Source organism: Thunnus maccoyii, chromosome 9, assembly GCF_910596095.1.
Source record: "Thunnus maccoyii chromosome 9, fThuMac1.1, whole genome shotgun sequence".
Lineage (NCBI taxonomy): Eukaryota > Metazoa > Chordata > Actinopteri > Scombriformes > Scombridae > Thunnus > Thunnus maccoyii.
This window is the reverse complement of record NC_056541.1, coordinates 31,894,875-31,917,092: the sequence shown is the minus strand read 5'-3', so window position 1 is coordinate 31,917,092 and position 22,218 is coordinate 31,894,875. Positions and strand designations below refer to the sequence as shown.

General features: G+C 39.4%; 1 protein-coding gene across 3 annotated transcripts in view; it reads right to left on the bottom strand.

The window, feature by feature from the left end:
• Positions 1–348: 348 nt before the first annotated feature.
• The window catches only part of abca2 (ATP-binding cassette, sub-family A (ABC1), member 2), a 122,939-nt gene continuing 101,069 nt past the window's right edge, over positions 349–22,218 (bottom strand). For 2 of the 3 annotated variants that reach the window (XM_042422513.1, XM_042422514.1), the window contains 21 exons: positions 21,996–22,098; positions 18,842–19,167; positions 17,038–17,251; positions 15,426–15,531; positions 15,235–15,346; positions 15,021–15,081; positions 14,715–14,889; positions 11,824–11,939; positions 10,890–11,037; positions 10,416–10,539; positions 9,832–9,964; positions 9,484–9,604; positions 7,982–8,160; positions 5,732–5,873; positions 5,467–5,601; positions 4,515–4,618; positions 4,323–4,415; positions 4,117–4,219; positions 3,439–3,576; positions 3,140–3,349; positions 350–2,165 (listed from right to left, as the gene is read on the bottom strand). In XM_042422513.1, coding sequence (XP_042278447.1) covers positions 2,130–2,165; positions 3,140–3,349; positions 3,439–3,576; positions 4,117–4,219; positions 4,323–4,415; positions 4,515–4,618; positions 5,467–5,601; positions 5,732–5,873; positions 7,982–8,160; positions 9,484–9,604; positions 9,832–9,964; positions 10,416–10,539; positions 10,890–11,037; positions 11,824–11,939; positions 14,715–14,889; positions 15,021–15,081; positions 15,235–15,346; positions 15,426–15,531; positions 17,038–17,251; positions 18,842–19,167; positions 21,996–22,098 — 2,879 coding nt within the window. In that variant the 3' untranslated portion in view covers positions 350–2,129. Of the gene's footprint in view, positions 2,166–3,139; positions 3,350–3,438; positions 3,577–4,116; positions 4,220–4,322; positions 4,416–4,514; positions 4,619–5,466; positions 5,602–5,731; positions 5,874–7,981; positions 8,161–9,483; positions 9,605–9,831; positions 9,965–10,415; positions 10,540–10,889; positions 11,038–11,823; positions 11,940–14,714; positions 14,890–15,020; positions 15,082–15,234; positions 15,347–15,425; positions 15,532–17,037; positions 17,252–18,841; positions 19,168–21,995; positions 22,099–22,218 lie in introns of all 3 variants that reach the window. The other variant, XM_042422515.1, reaches the window with a different exon arrangement.

The window sequence follows — 22,218 nt, the reverse complement described above, 5'->3', positions numbered from 1 at the left end:
TATTATGTGCATTTACATGTCTTTTTTGATGTGTAGCACTTAAAGCTGCATTTTTTGTATGAAAGGTGCTATACAAATAAAGTTATTATAATTATTATAATTATTATTATTATTATTATTATTGTTAGTACTTCAATACAGTATTTTCTTGCTGAGCCACAGCACAGTGATAGTAACATAAAAGGGGAATTTTATATAAAAAGACTGGCACTTTGTACCAAAAGGACTCTTGCTGTGTGAAGAAGAGTTAAGTCTTCTTCACGCAGCAAAATAAAAGCACAATCATCCAATGCAAAGCAGAAAGTTCAGAAACAACTTTTTAATCATACATGAGCTTCAAAGCTGATGTCAGATGTTTCATCCAAATGAGAATCTGATGATGCTTTACATGGCAAAAAAATACAGACATTCATAAATCCATATTAAATATATAGAGCAGAGTTTAAATATTTGATTTCATATTTGAAAATTCTATTTTTCTATGATTGCACCTAACTCCCATGGTTGCTGGTGACATGAGTTACTTCTGTCGTTCGACTGATCCCTGATTCTTCTTTTTAATCGTTTTAACAAGAAGTTGTTCCAAGCTTTCATTTTGGTATAATCACAGAAAGATCAAAATTAAACTCAAAGATGATCATCTCACTGAGGTTTCAGTTCACAAAATTCTGTGTTATGGTCTTAAATATGTCAGAGTTTTTTTATTTAGACTGTATTTTATAATCTGATTAATCCAACTTCTCTCCGGCTATACATTCTCTGAGAAGAAAGAAATTACAAGAGTCAGTTATTCCTGTTTAATGACAACGCCTTCAAGTGGGGAAAAAAGCCCACCAGTTCCATAATAATCACTGAAAAATATGACTGCAATTAGCTGTGAAAGAAGTAGTGAAACAGTAATTACTCTGACAGGACAGGTCTCACAAAACTCATGAGAGAACAGTTAAAACCACATGCCAACGAACAGTCAGAGAAACATCCAGGTTTTTGTAAATGTGAATATTTTTGCACATTTTGACTTCTCCAGATTCCATAAAAAATATAAGATTAGCTGCAAATCATAAACATGTACTGTACCCAAGTTAAAACAATAAGATTATTGTGATCTGAGAGTCCCTTTAGTGTCACAGTGATGATAGTGCAGTTATTGTCAGGGAATATGAGCAAACTTCACTTCACTTTCAGACTGTTAAATGCTGCTTTTACCTTCACTGGAGATGTGTTATCGTTATTATACACTGTGTCTGGTATACAGAGGATCTTCTTGGCAGAGTCCACAACATTATGATATGTAAAAAGAACTAAAGAGAGCATTCAGTAGAAAGAGACCAAATGTACAGTGTGAAAACCAGTTGATAGAGGGAGGCACCATCAGGACAATAACCATGCCATGTACATTCTCTCTGTGTCTCTGACAACTCACTGAATTCAAAGAAAAAGGCTGACAGCTAGCACGTTTGTCCACACTTGGCACTTTCACTAAATCCTCTCTGTTATTGCAAAATAAACCACACACATCAGTCTGCAGTTGCTTCAATATCCAAAATAAATCATTCTTCTTGCCACAGAAAAATAGACTGTATTACATCACCACTGGGAATCATCACAACATGCTCTCAAGGCAGGTCTAGTTTGGTACAGTAACAAGGGCCCACTCTGGTTACATCAGGCCCCTTTGACAGGGAGTGTGTACAACAAACTCAAAGTAACCTGTGGTGTTATTGACATATCACATCATATGATATGTTCATTCACTAACAAAGGTAGCTGAACTACTATATCCATCAGCCGTCTAGTTACATTCTCAAACAAATAAATATGGAAACATTCCAGGACAAAGTCTTCAGTCGAAATGTGAGCGCTCCCGCTGCAGTATCTCCACCTGCAGGCTCGGTTTCCTCTGTCTGTGCGATGTGATCTAAAACACCTCAGTCCCTCCTAGGATGAAGAATTTGAGGCTGAAATACTGAACTACTGGTCCTATGTTCCACAGTGCAGAGAGTTTTGGTCCTCTTCAGGGTAAATCAGCAGCTCCGCTCTCCCTCTGGGTCTCAGAGCTCAGACACACAGGTTTGGCTTTTCCCCCTCCGTGACTCTCCTCGTCTCTCTGCTTCTTTAAGGTGCTCGTTTCAACAGAGAGTGTCTGTGTTGAAGGAGAGCTGCACCTGCCACACACACACACACACACACACACACACACACACACACACACATATATATATACTGGTTATCAGGTGATAAAAATAAAGCAAACACAACAATAGTTTTACATGTCAAAGTTAAGAGGCATCTTTGTCATCGTGATGACATCAGGGTTACCTCAACTTGGGTGTGGACTAAACGTTTCTAACAAAAACAATTATTGTATTAAAAATGGAGGGTGAGTTTGAAATATGGGAGTCCAGCAGGTTGGGAAGGTGTAAGAAAATGCTGCTATCAAGTTGCATTATGGGAGGTGTAGGACCCAGTGTTTTGGGCACTTGACTCATAAGACCTTTTTTCTGTAGGCCCTGGTCGGTGTGCTTTGATGAAGATGTGATGACATGTGTTTCCACCATCATGGATCAGCCTGTTATTAACCCACAGGGAAGGTCATTAGTCTTGTCACTCAAGAAAAGAAATTCTGTGCCAATGTTAAAACTCAGTATTGGCCTTTAAAAACTCAAATCAGTCCAAAGAGTCTGTGCCCCCCTCTATCAACCTACCTGATATTTAGAGATGATTATGATGATGAAAGTAATAAAGGAATTATAGACAAATTGCAAACAATGGAGGAGTTGTGGCTACAAGTCTGGGAGAGCTTTGTTGGAGAAATCTGATTCAGGAAACCCTCCTACTATGTACCTTGACATAGACTGTCAACTATCTACACTACAGTCACTACATTTTGGCTAGGGGTAAGGGTGAAAGATACTGGATGAGGTGGGATTATTACTCTAAGGAAAACAGATACTGTTTAATCTTTTTGCAATTTTTTTCCTTACGTCTCCTTTTTGTTTCAATACTAAAGGACCACTGCGACTGTGTGTTTGACTGTGTTCAATTGATGGCTTCATCCTCGTCCTGTTCTTCTCCTCTATCTGACATTCACTGCTAAATGTAAAATGTTATAAAATAACAGTCAAAAAACCCCGCTCACCCTTTCCTCTTCAAAGCTGATGAGTCCTTCATCATCGTCACTCTCCAGCTCCTCCGCAGCCTCACTTATCAGAGCGTTGAGCTCTGTGTTGGCTTGCCGAGACTTCAGCAGGTTGAGGATGCGCTGCAGGGGGGACTGTCCACCTCCAGGGGGCGACACCTCCTGCTGCTCCAGGTTGTCACTTTGCTTCTTGGCAAAGTTGACAAACACCTGGAGAGAAGAAGAAGGAAAAAAGAGATCATTTCACTCATTCTATCTTCCTTCATGCAGCTGAGCCGGTGTGTTTCATGTTGACTCACGTTGTCCAGAGTGGTCTGACTGACAGAGTAGTCCTCGATGCCTAGCACCTCCACCACCTGCTCCATCTTACTGAAGACCTGAGCCAGGGAGATCCGCTCAGACTTCAGCTGGTACTGGACCTTGGTGTGGTGACGCTCCTGGACATATGAAAACAGACTGTTACATGTCTAAAACAACAAACACCACTCTGCTCAGTACAATCTGTAACACAAAGTGCTACAAACATAGTTTTCAGCTTTATTTTTCGGTAAACAATGATGCGTTTCTGCATTAGAGAAGACAACAGATTTAATATTTTTACAATTCACACCAATTACATATTTGAGACTATTTCTAATAAAAAAGTTATCTAGATGAAATCATGGTTTTCCCAGCAGAGCTACGTGTCCACCAGGAGAGTTAGTTCAACTTTATGTGATCAAGAGGTGCCAGTTTACAAGAGACACATGAAGACAGATGCTCTCATTTCTTGTGCTACCACCTTTTCTGTTTAAAGGGTGTTTAAAGTCACCCTCCCTACGATGTGTTTTGTTTATTGTGCCTTTAGTTGGATGTGCAGTATGATGTGCATGTTTTTCATCTTCATCTGAAGGAGGAAAGTTTTTCTGTGCTCAGTATTTGAGTGGAACGATAGAACAGAGTACTTGAGTGGAACAGAGGCAGGTACAGTAATCTACCTTCAGCACAGCCTCAGGAAAGTTTCTGTTGAAGAATCGAACCACCTCCTTCACGTTGGAACTGCTCTTGGTCCTCACTGTGATCATGTAACCGTCCCCAAACCTACAACACATGATAGAAATGCTAAAACATCTCACACAGCAGGCTCCTTGCTACAACAAAAAGACAGTCCACCAAACCGAGGGTGGACTTTTATCCTGCTGACCTGTTCTTGAGGTGCTGGATACTACCCAGGCATTTAAACCTGCCGTTCACCATGATGCCCAGCCTGGTGCACAAAGCCTCACACTCCTCCATACTGCAGAGGACAGAATGAATTAACAGATGAAGTACACTGTTGAGAAAAAAAAGTGAAAATAATCCACAACTGTGAAAGTGAATCAGCAGAATCTCTGACCTGTGTGATGTCAGTACCACAGAGCGTCCAGTCTTGATTATGTCCAGGATTAAATTCCAGAGGAATCTGCGAGCCTTTGGATCCATCCCAGTGGTGGGCTCATCCTGCAAAAGCACACAGAATAGAGTTCAGTAGCTTATAGCTAGCACGAATTATACTCTATATACAGTTTACTCTCATTGCTGTTCCTTTCTGCCTCGACCATGTACATATGAAACAGTACATATGAAATTCTCAAATGTTTCCTTGAGTAAAATCCCAAAATTAATTTGTAGTTCTGGCCAACATTCCCATTGGTTATAACACTGTACTCATCAAAATAACAGCTGAGATCTGTGAACATTGTGACATCAGACAGGTTGGAGACAAACCAACAGTTTATAAAGATTAACTAAAATATATCATTTGAAGGTCAAACTGAAAGTAATAATCCCTCACTGCACAGGAATACTGCGGCCACAGCTACGGTAAGCAGAGTAGGACAAAGTTGAATCATATAGTAAATTGTGGACAGTTTGGGTAATAATTTATTTAGTGATGTCACCATGTTCCCAGTGCAATGTTATTATTAATGACAGAAACGATAGACAGAACTATGAAAATAACCCTGAAGTTGTAACAAAACTGAATTATTCTGTAAGTCATGGATCCTCTTTATTGATAAAATTCCACCCCAATGACCCATGAGTAAAAACTTGTTGCTGTAGTATTGACGTGTCATAGGCTGGGAGATGATTATCTGGAAAAAGTTTCTGCTTCGTTAGGTACATTATTTATTTCATATTTGGTACATAAACATATGCTGCCTTAAATCAGACATGTATTTAATGTTATATGATGTAAAACATCAGCAATGAAATGAAAGATGACTCATTTTACATTCAGTTTGTACTCAGAAAATGAAGTATCGAGAGTCAGTGCAGCATTTAAATGATACATTCAAAGTTCTTACCAAGAATATGAGTGAGGGGTATCCAATCAGAGCGATGGCAGTGGAAAGCTTGCGTTTGTTTCCTCCACTGTAAGTGCCAGAAGGCTTGTCTGCATACTTGGACAACTCCAGCTTTTCTAATGCCCACTGCACCACCTGCGGGGTATGTCAGTCTCACTGATTTATTCCAATAAAATACATTTACCAATTTTTCAACTCTGACCTTTTGTTGCTTAATGTCCAAGATGGAATTACAGTACTGTATGTGTGTGTGTGTGAGACCAACCCTCTCCTGGTCCTTCCAAGGAATGCCACGTAGACGAGTGTAAAGTTCCAGATGTTCTCTGGCTGTCAGGTCATCAAACAGAGCGTCAAATTGTGGACAGTAACCAATACTTTGCTGCACGCGTAACAGGTCCTTCAGGATACTGTAAACACACACACCCACACACATAAATAACAGCAATATGAGTGAGTGACAGCAGATATTCAGCTAGTTAATTAGGTAGTTAACCACAATGACAGTATGACAAACAAAACAGATCTAACTGACTGTAGAGTGTTAGTTAATGTTATTTTTACAAATAAAAGTTTTGCTGAAAACCTTTCTCCAATTCTGTGGTTTTCACATTTCGGTGCCTTTAAAACCCCTGGAAAGGCAAATCCATAATTGGCTATTAATCATGTAATTTGGGATCTAATGTGCATATAGTAAACACCTAAAAAGTATGAGAACATAGCCTTTGACATGGTCTATGTAATTCTTTAGAAAGTCTCTCTCCCTCCCCTTGTTACTGGGTTGCAGTTGGGCGGGGCTAAGCAAGGGAATTTATTACATAATAAATACCTGCCCAATCATATATAAGAGAAAAATGATTGATGTGGCTATCTGGCCGAGCTGACTTCACAACACTTACTCTCATCTCCCCCATGAGAAAACAATGCAGTGCACTCTTTGCTTTCAGCTAGAATGAAAATTCATATTAGCCTGATATGGTTTGAAAGTTACTGTGTTAAGCTAACTAGCAGACTTGGGTACACCATCCAAATCTGTATTAATCACAGAGTGGATACGTAGCTCAAAAGTGTAGCATAGCAATGCTAATGCTAACCCTTTAAGTGAAATGAAAGATGCTAAAACACTTAGCTTCTTAGTCTGGAAGGTATAGTTCAATAAAAACAGATATGAGTGGTCTACCCTAGTCTGCTAGTTGGCCGATTAGTCAAGATAACTAGTAGACCACTGGGGTAATTGATAATGAGCTCAAAAGTTTTGAATAGAAAAGCTAATGCTAACCGCCTCATGTAAGTGAATGGATGCTCCAACAATTAGTGCCATGCTCCAGGAGGTATAGTTGAATAAAAACACAGTTTCAGGTGGTCTAACCTAGTTTGTTAGTTAGTGGATTATTCAAGCTTTCAACCAAGTAGGGTCCATTTGATAGATTTGGTAGTCACTAGCAAAATGTTCAAGCTATGCTAACCGTTTCATGTACGGGAATGGAGAATGCTAAATTAGCATCATTTTCTGAGAGGTATAGTTAAATAAAAACACAGATTTGGGTGGCCTAACCTGTTTTGCTAGTTAGTTGATTAGTCAAGCTTTCTAACCAAGTAGGGTCCATTTGATAGATTTGGTAGTCACTAGCAAAATGTTCAAGCTATGCTAACCGTTTCATGTACGGGAATGGAGAATGCTAAATTAGCATCATACTCTGAGAGGTATAGTTAAATAAAAACACAGATTTGGGTGGTCTAACCTGTTTTGCTATTTAGTTGATTAGTCAAGCTTTCTAAGTAGGGTCCATTTGATACAATTTGATTTGAAACATTTTAGTGAATGAATAGAAAATAAAGTGGTACTTGAGCTGAAAGTGAGCTGTCAATCAAACATGATCTGGACACGCCCACACAGTCCTGAGAAATGGTTTGAGCAGCCAAATGAGCTGTTTTTGAGCTAAGTTTTCTTATAGTTATGAATGTTTATTTTCATTCAGATTTTTGTGGATGCTAAATGAGACACTCAACTTTGATATCATATATGCATTTTTATGATTTCAGGCCACGTTTCCAGAGGCTTTAAGATGTGAGCACAGAGATAGATGAAAGCCTTTTTTAGTGTGTCAAAGCCCGTCATTCTGTGTCAGGGTGACTCAACTCGTAACTCAATAGTGGGTGCTACAACCAGGAACCAATGATTTAATGTCCCACAGACTTCAGTACTCAGATGAGCTGTTGTTGCTCCAAGATGTCTCTGCTCCACAACAACACTTACAGTTGGCTGGAGAGAATTTAGCAAGGAAGAGATTAACCTTCTTGCAAAAATGGCGTCTGATGACAGTGACATGTTCAAAATCGCTGAACTCTTCAGTGCACCCCATTCTGCTGTGTGTCGGTGGAGATTATGAGGCTGTATGCTTGCTTTTATGCACCTGTTAGCAATGGGTGTTGGCTATATAGTGTATTTCAGATGAGATTGTCTTCATGTACCTCCATGTGGGATGGTAAAGAATGAACTCATTTGTCTGGGACGGACCTGTTCCTGTTAATGAAGGCCTCTCCTCCAGTGGTGCACTCGTCTCCCGTCAGCATCTTAAAGGTGGTGGTCTTCCCGGCTCCGTTCACTCCCAGCAACCCAAAGCACTCACCAGGCCGGACGCCCAGACACAGCCGGTCCACTGCCAGGATACGACCCATCTTCCTGGATTTATAAACCTGAGGAAGACCGGAGAAACACATGCACATTCAGCTTCTTAATTACAAATCATCTACACTTCACATGTATGACCTTTTCGACAGGCAATTTAAGTGTAATTAGCTCTATTGAGATGATTACCTCGTAGATTTTGAGAAAGCTGAGATATTGTATGCTAGTTGGTATGAAAGAAATACATTTTTTGTGATGAAACTGCAGAACTCTAAATATATATATTTTTGCTTCTGATTCAGACAGGGGCAGAAGAAGTATTCAGATCTTTTACTTAAGTAAATGTAGTAATACCACGATGTAAAAATAATTCATTACGAGTAAAAGTCCTGCATGAAAAATTATACTTAAGTAAAAGTACATAAGTATTATGAGCTTGATGTAGTTAAAGTATTGCAGTAAAAGTAGTGGTTTGGTCCCTCTGACTGATATATTATTATATATGACATCATTAGATTATTAATAGTGAAGCATCAGTGTTAGAGCAGCATGTTACTGTTGTAGCTGCTGGAGGTGGAGCTAGTTTACACTACTTTATATACAGTTAGCTAGTTTAGTCCAGCGGTTCCCAACCTAGGGGTTGGGCCCCTCCAAAGGGTCAGCAGATAAATCTGAGGGGTCGTGAGATGATTAATGGGAGAGGAAAGAAGAAAAAACAAAGTTCTGATACACAAATCTGTTTTCAGTTTTTGGACTTTTTCTCTGATCTTTGATTTTTGGTGAAAAGTGGAGTGGAAATATAAGGTAGCATCAAATGGAAATACTCAAGACAAGTACCTCAAAATTGTACAGTACTTGAGTAAATATACTTAGTTACTTTCCACCACCAGAGTCAGAGTTTTCATAATTTTTCCCCCTGTTTAACACAAAAGACATTACAGATACCACACAAATCAAAAACAGGGGAAAGGGGAAGAAGACAAAAGAGACTAATTGTCTTAATTAAAGATTAATTGTCTCCCTTTCTCAAAACACTCATTGGGCCAGAAAATCAGACAGCAGTGACAAGTTCATCTCCCCAAAAAGCAGCCTGATGTATTCAGTGCGGGTGAGAGAAAACCCTCAATTATATCACCACTGTGCCAGTTGGATAGCTTAGCAGCTGAACAATCGGAATGTTTCCTGCAATTTGACACAACAAGTATTGATCAGGACTGGTCTTAGACAATAAAACATACTATTGGACACCACTACTCTGGTCACTGCACTCTATTAAAACTGAGGAGCAGGATCTCTTATTTATAATAGATGCCATCTGTGCATATACTGAAAAACAAGACTGTGGGAGGACATATTGAGTTTGTGAATAATTGTTTGCTGATTGTTTAAACCTTTGTAAGGTTCTCGATCTTCAGCATGTCATTGTCAGCGTCTCCTCTCAGCACTCTTCGTCTCTCACAGGCCACATCTACATCATCATCCTCTATAGGCTGGCAGCTGACTGGCACCCTCCTGTGTTCAACAGAAAGTTGTTGATCAGCGCAAAACAGCAGCTCAGGAGACAAACTCATGCTTTATTTCTGACTGAGCAACACTAAAACCTGACATCTCCTACTAATGTTTCAAAGTTCCTACTGTCCAGTTTATTGTAGCTGCTGGAAATATTTGATGTAATGTCATATATTCTCCTCATACACTTACTATCCACACTTACTCACACAGACTTACACACTACTCACGGGGGTTTCCTGAGGAAGTTGTACTGGCACAGGATGGTGATGAGGAAGCCAACAAAGCCTTCGATTGTCATGGCAACAAGTCCCCGAGTCACAATGTCCCACTCAAACGGAGACTTCATCTTGTCAAACTGGCCTGAAAGCACAAATTTAAAGTCTGTGAGTGAGTTTCTTCTCTCTTTACTCTCTTAATATCCTGTAAAACTACATTCATATTATACTGTATATCAATGTATTTCACAAATATGTAACTGGGTCAAAAATAAACTAATTACAACTCTCTATATTAAAGGACAGGTTCAAAATTTTTCAAATCCGCCTGTTAAAAGGATGAGTCAAATAATAAAAGCCCCAGAAGGGACAAAAATCCCCTTTTCCACTTATTGACAAGCATTACATGAATTCATTCTTACACATTCTCTAATCTTTATTAAACTCATCATCTCTGTAAATAATAGAATTAGCTCAAGAGTTGCTGGAGGATTTTGAGTGGCTAACATCTTTGTTTAAACACCAGAATAATCTTGTAATAGCCGTTTCAATGCCTCAAGATGTGGGACTGTATACTCATGTATTCTGTGTGATACCTATTTTTGCGTAGTATTCGTTGATGTACTCATTGTAGGCCATCTCCATCAGTCCGTGCCCCAGGTTGTAGTTGGGGAAGATGAGGAAACAGGACTTAAGGTAGCTGTTGACCTTTTTCAGATCCTGAAAGAGAAGAAAACAGAAACATCTGAAGGTCAAGTCTGATACTGCTACAGTACAGAACCCTGCTACGTCTTGTTTTCTGGCTCCATTTATTATCCCCTAAATACAGAAGATCTTTCAGTGTGTGTATCATTTATCTCAAAGCTTTTCACTTTCATTTATATTTCTCAAACTGTCTGTGTGGATGAGTGAAGAGTTGTGACTTGTGTTAATTAAACTTGAATTTAATTTGAAGATTACTATTATTATTTATTTTGTTAAATGAACTAACTCATAGAAATGACCACTGAACTGTGTCTACACTGTAAGCTGTCCTCATTCTGTTACTTCGTACATTAGGTGAGACTGACCTTGTCATGTTCAAAGAGCTGGAGGAGGAAGGTGGCGACTGTGGCAGTGATGCCTATGAAGAGGTTGATCACTATGAGGAAGACATAGGCTGTGCTGGGAACCTCAAACCAGAAGGATGCTGGGTACATGATGGGAGTGATGGACCACCTGGAAGGAATCAAACATTGAAGAAGACTTAACAGATATTCATTCTGAACAAAATCCTGAGGATGTCCAAGGCTTCAGGACATGAAAAGACTCGCTGACATGTTTCAGATTACGCCAATAATTCAGACACTCACATGTCACAATGTGACCACAGGCAGTGCTGCTGTTTTTCTACTTCACACATGCAGGGAGGGATATTTATCAGCTTATTTGCCATCAAACAGCGTACTGAGACATGCTTGAAATGTTCCTCTATCAGTTTTACGTCTAGTCACATACTAAGCAGCCTTATTCAGTAGTTTTGGTCTTCTGACTGGAGCATTCCACTAAACATTAGGTCAGGTGACACAGTCATTACCTTTAAATCCTGAATGAATGGCCTTTCTTAACAACTGATAGACTTCACTACTTTTATCATAATTTTATCATTTTGTTGATATTTATTGAAATGAGATAAACAAAGGAAAATAAGTGAAATTAATCAAGTAGTTCATAGTGAGGTCTGCAACAGTAACACTGTTTTCTGTAAAGACAACTTGCTGTTGAATTTTTAAAATGGTATTTTTCAGTGCTGTAAAGACCACAAATGAAATTCAGTTCACCTCGGTTGTACTGGGCTGGAGGCAGAACACAGTGAGAACAGTGAGAAAATGTTTGTAATGTGCAGCTGAATGACTAATAAACCTCACTATAATAAGATCCAACCAGTCACTGAATTTGTTGTTGCTCTGTATAAGAACATCAGCCTGATAAGTACAAAGTGAGAATTTGTATCTGGTGACTCACCCGTAGAGGAGGAAGAGGGAGAGGACAGCAGGGAAGTTAGTTGGGGAGGTGTAGGCCGGCAGGTCGAACACAAACAGAATGATAACACAGCATGTGGCCGGCACCAGGTAGTTCATCTGGAGAGAGAAGACAGGAGAGAATATGTTCAGACAAACAAGGCATTGCAGTATTTACAGTGTCAAGTCAATTTTATTTATTTGTACAGTCCAATATCATAAATCACAAATTTACCTCAGAGGGCTTTACAGTCTGTACACCAATACAACATCCCCTGTCCCTAGACCCCCAGTTTGAATACATAGAGCAGGTCTAGACCGTACTCAGTAATTTATAGAGACCCAACAATTCCCCCATGAGCTAGCACTTGGCAACAGGGGCAAGGAAAAACTCCCCTACACAGGAGATATGTACATGCAGCTTGTCAATATACTCATTTGTTTCAATCATTTCATAACAAATACATTTAAAGGAGTACTCCAGTAATTCCATATTGTAGTACACAAAATCTGTGCAGCAGAGGCAGCGATTTCCTGACTTTTAGTCCCAAATATGGGTCACAATTTCTAAAATGCTGTATATTACACTTCCCATAATGCAACTCAATAAAATCTTTCATTAGAGCCTCCCATGTCTTTCAAACCCAACACCTCCAGTTTGTACCAAAGGCTTCCTGTTCTGTTCTGTTAAATTTGAAGTCTCAAGCCCAAGACAAGGCAGGCTTTGTTAAGTAAACTGAATCAGAGAAGTGTCCCGTTTATGGGAATATTAAAGAGCCCTTGAGACATGTTTTAGGATGTATATAAGATACTCTACTTTGAATAAATAATGTGCCTGATATGGTTTTTCCACAAAAAAAAGTTTAGTTATCTTGTTAAAATCCATAAAATGACATCTACTCCTTCTTCATCATTAAAATTGATAATCTATGAATATGCAAATGTTTTTCATTTCGGTAGTTTAACTGCTGGACACAAGATGTCTCCTACTTCACTGAAAAGACAGTTCTCATTATAACAAAAATGTTACTTAAAGAAGAAACATATTATTTCAATGTTTGATTTAATAGTCATTCCACCCAAATTATGAAAAAAGTACTTTCTCTCTTCTGTCCATGCAGATAGTGTTGGTGTTATTTGTCCAGGTTTTCAAATATCTGTCTCTGAGATCCACTCCAATACGATGGAAGTGAATGGAATTTGTGGTGGAAAAGCAGTTTATATGAAAAGTAACACACAGAAAACTATTTAAATTTACATAATTTCCATGTTGTGGCTTTATAGAAACCACAAAAGCTGCATATGGTAATTTTTGGAATTTCATTGGCTATTAAAAGCACCAGTCATCAGCAGAATCTGTTCCTATTGGCTCAGTCTTTACACAAAAGAAGAGAGCAGGCACTTCCTTTCGATGTAGACTTTCGCTGGCTATTGTAGGCTGTGGACAAGACAGGGAAGGTGTTTTATACTAAATATTTTACTGGATTGGATCAACTGGACCTTTGTCAATGTAATAAGACTGTTTTTGTCAGAGTTGTATCAGTCAGTGGAGTAATATGAGGCTTCATAGGTGAGTAGCATGAATTTTGTAATTATTTGTTTGTTGTGGTCTGACAGAGGCGTTGATTGAACCTGCTGTTGTGATTGTATCTTGAAATGGTTTGCATCAATCAAATCACAAGAATCTTAGCTTTCCAAAGATGTGTTGCATGAGTACCCACTTAGAGATATGAGTTGTGTACATAGCATTGCTGTGTACTAAACAGCCTGACAGCCAGCCTTTAGACCGATATAGACCTGGGTGACCTGCAAATTTCTGCTACTAAACTCAGACAAAACTAAAGTTATTGTGCTTGGCCCTAAACACCTTAGAAACACATTATCTAATGATATAACTACTCTGGATGGCATTACCCTGCTTCTCTGCAGTGGCTCCCTGTCAAATCCAGAATAGAATTTAAAATCCTTCTCCTCACCTATAAAGCCCTTAATGGTCAGGCACCATCATATCTTAAAGAGCTCATAGTACCCTATTACCCCACTAGAACACTGCACTCCCAGAATGCAGGCTTGATTGCGGTTCCTACAGTCTCCAAAAGTAGAATGGGAGGCAGAGCCTTCAGCTATCAGGCTCCTCTCCTGTGGATCCATCTTCCAGTTTCAGTCTGGGGTGCAGACATCCTCTCTATGTTTAAGAGTAGGCTTAAAACTTTCCTTTCTGATAAAGCTTATAGTTAGGACCACATAGAGCCCGGTTCTGCTTGAGGTTCCTTCCCGTTAAAAGCAGGGTTTTTCCTTGCTGCTGTTGCCAAGTTCTAGCTCATGGGGGAATGTAAATTAAGTACAGTCTAGACCCGCCCTATGTGAAAAGTGCCCTGAGATCACTTCTATTGATTGATTTGATGCTACACAAATAAAACTGACTTGACTTGACTAATCATCATTTGGTTGAAGACTGCCTGCTCTCCAATAATTTATTTGTGATGTCACAAATCAATGTTTCATTCTGCACAGTGAAGCTCAAATAGTCAACTGTAGGTACAGCACAAGAAGAAAAACACATTTTTGAGTGGAGGTGGACTTTAAGAAAAATATTTATGTAATAAGCCAGTTATAGTCATTGGATTACTTTTTTAGAATTACATTTTTTAATGCATCATAACAATATCAAAGATCACACTACTAAGCCACAAGAAGGAGGGAAAAATACATTTGAAAATACATTTATCGTGTAAAAATATTTGTTTGGGCTCCTCACTGAAGCTAGCTCAATGTAAGAAGACTTCATGGTGGTGAAATATAGTTTATGGATACTGACAATACACTACATTACTATACACTACATTGTCACTGACTCACTCAGTCACACACACTGACACACTGTCTCCTGCTCACCATGTCCCAGATGTAGTTAGCCAGCCAGTAGATAACAGGGTCACAGCCACTGACAAACTGCAGATGTTTGGCCTTTGTGGATTTCTCTGCAACCAGGAAAACTACAAAACTGGCTGGCACAAAGGACATGGCCACGATGATGAAGATGGCAATCACCACATCTGTCCCCTGGAGCCTGGAGATACAGAGGAGAGGAGAGGAGAGGATAATGACATGATGATGGCGAAATGAGGAGAAGAGAAGAGAGGAGATAAGCCCTAATTTGTAAACTGTAGTTATCCTTAAAAACACTAAAAAGCAACTTACAAGTAATCCAAAGAGAGGCTGGCGCTGGTTCGATTCATTGGGTGGTTTGTCAGTGTGATACCTGCAAAACACATGAACACAAAATAACTACCATCTGTGTACATGATAAAAACCTAAGCAGGAGCCTACTAAACACCACACAACTTCATTTAACAACACTATCAATTATCTGACATGTAACTGGGAAGATGCATTAATTTCTATATTACGTTACCATAGGCAGCAGGGTTGCCCTTGGATACAGGCAGGTTGGCACGCAGGATGGCATTGTTGAGGACGTTCAGATATGTCGGCATGCTGTGGTAACCTTTGTTGTTATACAAAACCTGCACACAAAGGGACTGTCTGTCAGTGGCTGTTCATATTTGGCTGTTCATAACTGTCCGTTCAGACTGTTTGTCTTACTTGAGCTGATCTGCGAACTGCTATCTTGCGAACCATTGGAGGAATCTTTCTCCCAAAGGATGCTGGGATTGATTTCTGGATATTCCCCACTGTTAAACCACCATACCTGTTGAGAACAAAGTTAGTGAATCAAATCAATAACAAACATAAATGGGTAGTAGGATACATATTTTACTATTTTGCTCAAGAATCATAGGTTTCAATGTTTACTGTATGTATCCAAGACAAAATATAGTTACAGTGAAGTGCAATTAAGTCACAGTTAAAGGAGTAGTTCCACATTTTGTGAAATACACTTATGAATGCAGTGTAATATAAATGATCATAATATAAATGTCAGCTCTAAAGTGTGTTTCAAATGAATGAGAATGCAAAAGCGTATCACAATTATTACAAAGCCTACAATCCACTAAAAATGTAATGCACTATTTCTTTGGACAGTATCAGCAGATGTTGGCTTTACACTATTGGAACAGTTGTCCTTGTAACAGTGTATTTACTGGGACTGAGTATTGAACCTCAAAAACCAGCTGAGCACTTGCCAAAACTGGTCAGTTGGGGCAAAGTACAACTTCAAAGTACAACTTCAAAGTACAACTTCACTTCACTGCATTGTAACTGCAATATGACTTTTTCTGGTCTATTATGAATTATGTCTGTTTGTATTTAACTTTATTAAAAATTATTATTATTTCGTTTTTTTTATTGTGTTTTAAATGTTGTTCTAATGCATTTTTCAGCCTTATGTAAGGCACTTTGAATATTCTCCATGTTTGAAAGGTGCTATATAACTCTAGCTGCCTTTAGAATTGTGTATTGAAAAGTTTGGAAAGCCGGCATCAAAAGTTTGCTGGGATTCTTTGTCATGCTAACTTTTTCTTTTATCAAACATTTCCTGATCCATATCAGACTAAGTTTAAACTGTAGTTTATTTAGGCAAAGCTCTTTTTAGGATGCCTGTGTTACACTATTGGTTACCTTCATTTTTCAACACTTATACTAATAATACTTACGTCACTTTTATCAAAACTCTTGGCATGGAGAAAACTGTGAATACGATACAATACAAAGTATGCAGATCACAGAATCAAAGCAACATATCTGTTATCCTGGTGAGCAGCACCACAACTTAATTTTTCATTATTTAAATACCACTAACATATATTTCAAATGTATGACAGTAGTGAAAAGAAAAAGAAATACTTTTTTTTGCTGTCACTGTCAGAATATACTGTGCTGAATTTCTGTTACATTAGTGTAAATTGTGGTTTAATGTTTTTTGCTTTCCTAAATTACAGCATTGCTGTAGTTCACTGTATGTTATAAACATACTTAATGTTGTGAAACTAGGTAATTCTTTACCAAATCATGTCTTACCTAATTTATGTGCGAACTGAGCCCATAAGTAGGACTTCAGTGTATTGTGTTATGAGCTTTGTATATTTGTTGTGAAAAGTGAGCTGAAGCAACTGTACAACACTGTAAATGAAAAAAAGAAAAATGGTATTCTTCAAAGTAAGCTAATGCAAAAATTATATTTTTGTTTATGTATTGGTACAAAATCTCAGTGAAACCAGCCGTAGTTGTCACAGATACAGCATACATACAGTACCTGTGCAGGCGCAGTCTGTCTGATGTGAAGAGGAGATACTCAGAGACATTGCGGCCTGTGATGTCCACCAGGATGTCACCTGTCACCACCTTCATGAGGGGGGGCCGTCCTCCCACCCCGCTGGGGCAGGAGAAGCCTGTCCCCTGCATGGAGCAGGTACAACGCACTGGCTCATGGATGGACAAGGGAAGGGTGGGAGGAGACGTCACAGGCTCTGAGCAAAGATAAAAGAGACATCTTCAAATCAATTTAAATAATAACATTATTTATGGACTGTTTTTTTATGGTCATCCTTAGCATTTAAAGGGGAGATAGACTTAAAAAATTAATTAACTTCCTGAGGGAAGTTTTGGATTTCAACATCAAACAAAAATGACAACATTCCCAGCACCTTTTTTACTTTGCACATGTAAAAGCAATATCTTATAACAACCAAGTAAGGGTAGCTAAGTAAAGGAAAAGGCATCAATAAAATCACACAATTAGAATACAAGAATGTAGGACATAAGATACACTAAATACACTAAGCACAGAAAAAAGATCACCTAATTATAGCTTTTTTATAAAAGTGGGTTTTTAAAAACGATTAAAAACAGACACTGAGCCAGTTGATCTCAGATCTTCCAGTAAACTATTCCACAGCTTTGGAGCCCTGACTGCAAAGTTCTGCTATGTACGACCAAACAAAGCCACCAATGAGGACCTCGAGTTACAAAAAAGGTATATGGACCCTGGACCCTTGACCCAGGGAGATGTTGTTGTTTGGTTTTTGAAAACTTAAACTTATTTTTTTTAATTACAGCTTTGGTTTCTTTAAAATCGTTTTGTTCAGTCATGGAGTGACAGGTCAAATCAGCAGGGTTTTAATTACTGAAAGTATGGAAATCTGATCACTGTACTCTCAAAAATGTTAAAGAATATTTGTTAAATATTGTTCAAAAAATAAATCATTAATTTTAATCATGTAAAGAATCACCAACACAGTTATCAGGACTTGATTAGCTCTCCAAGGTGCTGATCCTGCTGCTGGCAGCAGCTAGTGACACTGTTTGGATCTTTGGGTGTGAGCTCGAGTAAGGTCCAAAAACACACCTGCAATAGCCGCTTAACGCCATACGGTGCCGCCCAAGAGAACAAAACAGATTTCCACTTACTGTTTACTGTCTACATTTGTTCTGCCTTATTATTGGCTTGTCAGTCATCTGTGTAGCACTTTGAATTGCACTAACCTGTATGAAAGGTGCTATGCAAATAAAATTTGAGTGATTGATAAGACAGCAGAGCTACACTATTTAAGTTAGTCTATCATTTGTATGTGAAATGTATGTGATTTGCCTCATACATTTCATTGTGGAGTCAGACAGGGAGTCTGCATTGGGTGGATGTTCACAGTGCCTCCTCTGTGATTTCTGCAGCCCCGCCTTGTGTCATGTCTTGTGCTGCTTCTGTGTTTGTTATTTTAACACCTTTATGAAGGTGTCTGCTGAAACACTTTGGTGTCACATATGTAATATTAAAATCCTTTCCTGTTTCCTGTTTATTAACACCAAGTTCATAACCACTTCACAGAAAGGTTTTTCTTAGTTAAGTCCATCATATCTATCTGCCATCAATCTGTCAGATTGCCATCAGACTTCTTGTCACCAATGTCACCGTGTCCCCAGATCTCAGCTTGGTAAATACAACTGTATTATTACTGATGGACAAAACTACAAAAATAAAACCCATTTGTAGTAATTTTCCATATTTTTATAACAAATAATAATAACTGACTGGTTCGGCTGCGATATATTTATGGACTTACCATGGACTGTGGTTGGAGGGGCAACTGTGAAGTTCCACAGTCCGTCCTCAAAGCGAGGGTCTGGGTCATCTGAAGGTGCAGGTGAGGGAGGGGGGGGCACAAAGTTGGAGAGGGGGACACCCTGTGTGAAGGAGTCCAGACACATGGAGTCAAAGTAGCGGGCAGCCAGAGTCTTGGAGTTGTTGGCACTGGGGTTGAGGGTCTGGGCCAGCTGGTCAAGGGTACTGTTGAAGGGTGTTTTGAGGACGCAGGTAGCACCCACGCCAGAGGGAAGACGGAGGGTGTTGATGACCTTCTGTGGGCTGGCATCTGGGGACAGCTTACTCCTGAGAGGGGGGTCAAATGCAGCAGGAAAATGAAAATGAGTTGTGGGCAGCATGTCTGTGTCTAAGTGACATGATCAATATAAATTTAGCTACAATAAGTTTAGTCAACGTGAAAGCAGCGTTTATTCTTTGAGGTATCATGTCGTAGGTGCCTGGACTCTGGTTAGCTCCTGTGTGTGCATGTGGCTGTATCCAGGTTTACTTTCAATAGATGGAATACTAAATAATAATAATAATAATAATAAATGGAAAATCTGTGATGTCATCACAATGTCATTTGTGGGCAGGGCCAGTGGTGGAAACACCACTGCACATATTCAGTCAGCTGCACAACGCAGAAGAAAACCTGGAAGCTAGAAACGTTTTTTGGCATATGTGCCAGCTGAGCAATTCTTATTGGACTGAATGGGCGCCATTTTCGGTCTGGTATCCAGCTCTTATAACACATCCATGGTGAGGACATGACAGTCTCCCTTCTCTAGCACCCGTTGAATGGTGGGGGAGGGCTGGTGAAGTGGAGAGAGAGAGGCTAGAAAGTGTTTTCTCATTGAACAGATTCGCTTCCATTTTATTAAATGTATCAATCCACAATGAATCCGAGACAGTCTTACAGAGACCCCCCGGGTTTTTTTAGTCTAAGTCTGATTCTGTGGCGTTTAGTGAAGCGTAATCTGAGCAGGCAGCTGTTTAAATCTCACAAATATCCTGCTGTATATGTGTTTTCTACTTATTAACTGTATCAATTAATCAATAAATACAAACATTGTCAATTTCTTCCTGTGGAGCCGACATGCAAACTCTTTTGGTTTGGTAAATTTCTACTGTCAGTCAGCATGGTGAAGGCAGTTTGTTGCTACAGCTGACGCATCACTCTGGATTCTGCCTTATTTCTCTTTTGGTCGTTGCCTTGGCGATGGGTGTCCATTAATTTTGGGGGGGCGGAGCTTCTGACGGAGCATGAAGGGAAGGGTGTATTTGTTTGGGTGTTTACTTCAAATACCAACAATCTTTCTACAGAATGACCGACTCTACCTTTAAATCTTTTTTGCATTGATTCACAAAATTTAAAGAATATCCATGTAAAAATAACTTTACCATGACCCCAAATAATCATGCAATGTAGTCCTGAAGAAATATTATTTTATGCTAAATCCTATTTCCAGTTGCTTTAATCAATAGGATACAGTATTTTACTTCATATTACATCCTGTTACAGGCCATTAGCTGTGCCATCATCTCCTCTTGCCATGATTCTTGCAATCCATTATTTACCTGCGAGGACTGCTGCAGCAAGACAAGCACTAAACACAGAGACCATACAATATCTCTGCATCCATTGGCTGGATTACACTGGTTGCATATAGAGTTCACTTTAAGTTACTTTAAGTTTAAAGCCCTCCATCGTTTAACACCTTATTCTGCACCAAGGCCACACAAGTTAGTGTTCTGGTTTTGTTTTGTTCTTTTTGCTTGTGGTGGAGTTAATAATTGACAGCTCAAAATAAATCATGTTTGTTTTCATGTTCAATATATTTTGGATGTATTTCATAATTGACCCACACTCATTGCTGATTCTATAACACCATATTCTGACAGAATAAAGATCAGAGTCATACAGACATTTTCTTAAACCTCTCTTCAACCACAAGTTAAACCTCACTTATAATGACCTCTAGTAGTGAGAGACTAGCCCTGTTTACACCTGGTATTAACATCCATCTCCGGTGATCCGATCACAAGTGGACAGCTCTAAGTACAGGTGTAAACACACATTGAGGATGCATTGAGGATGGATTGAGATCCGATCACTCAGACCACATTCGGCTCAGACGCATCTGGCCACATTCTTTTAGCAGTGTAAAGGCAATGAGTCCTGGGCCACATTGAAGGACCGCCTACTCAACTGACGTCCTCTGTGTAAGCGGAAGTACATACTCATTTGCATACCAACAACATCATATTAAAGTGCAAATCAACAAGAAAAAGCCATAACAAACGATATCAACAGGCAAGATGGGTGCTCATGGATGGAGTACAGATGAAACACGCTATCTGATTTCTGTTCAGGCAGAGGAGTCAGTGCAGTGAAAACTCGTCGGTTCATATCATAACCGGGCGATTTATGAGGATATTTCCAAGAAGTTGGAGGAGGGCGGTTACAGTTGGTCCTGGAAGTTAAAACACCTGAAGAATGTGTTCTGGAAAGCCAAGGACGCAAACAAGAAGTCCAGTATGAACAGGTGAGCTGTCCCTTTCACGAGAGACCGACCATCATTCTGTCCCAGAGAGGGTGAAATTTTAGACTCTGAACTCAACACACAAGAGCCTCTGTTGAACTCGACGATGGACGCCGTTGCAGATCCATCAGTCACGTTGGACACGTTGTGTCTCCGGGCGCAGTGCTGTCATCATTATCGATGGTGACAGTGACGGTGCATTCAACTGCATTTAACAGTCTGACCCCAGCACGAACGTTATATAAATGCGGTTGGTGTCAGAGTGTGTTGGTGTTTGTGGTTTTTCTTCTCAAGCTAAAGAACCATTTACGTTAGCAGCTAGTTGAGAAATTTCTTTTCCACACAATGACAGCTGGCTGTAATGTGATTTTGTTCCAGACAAGACAGATTTAAATTCTTACATTAAAGTGGAGGTAAAAAGCTTCCTTGTGTCTAGATGACGACCATGTTTACAGCAACACACAGCCAACAGTTGAGTCATTGTTTACGTTCATCCTTATCTAAAGCCTGTACAATTATCGCCCAGTGTGTACTGCACCATCACTGTGAATACAGCAACAATGTAACTGTCTAAAACAAATGTTATCTGACCTGTACTGGGGTCTGTCTTCATTGGCGTAGGGGATGAAGTTGCCTCTAGGTTGAGTGTAGTTATGATACTGAGACGGGGACAAGATCAGGGGGGGCAAGTCTCCTGCAAAACAAGAAAAACATTATTCATGTACTTGTTAGAGCGTCTTTGATTTTTTATTTGCTGATGGTGGAGATCAATGGTGACCAGACCTCGAGAGAAAGGTCACCAACTGTGCAGATC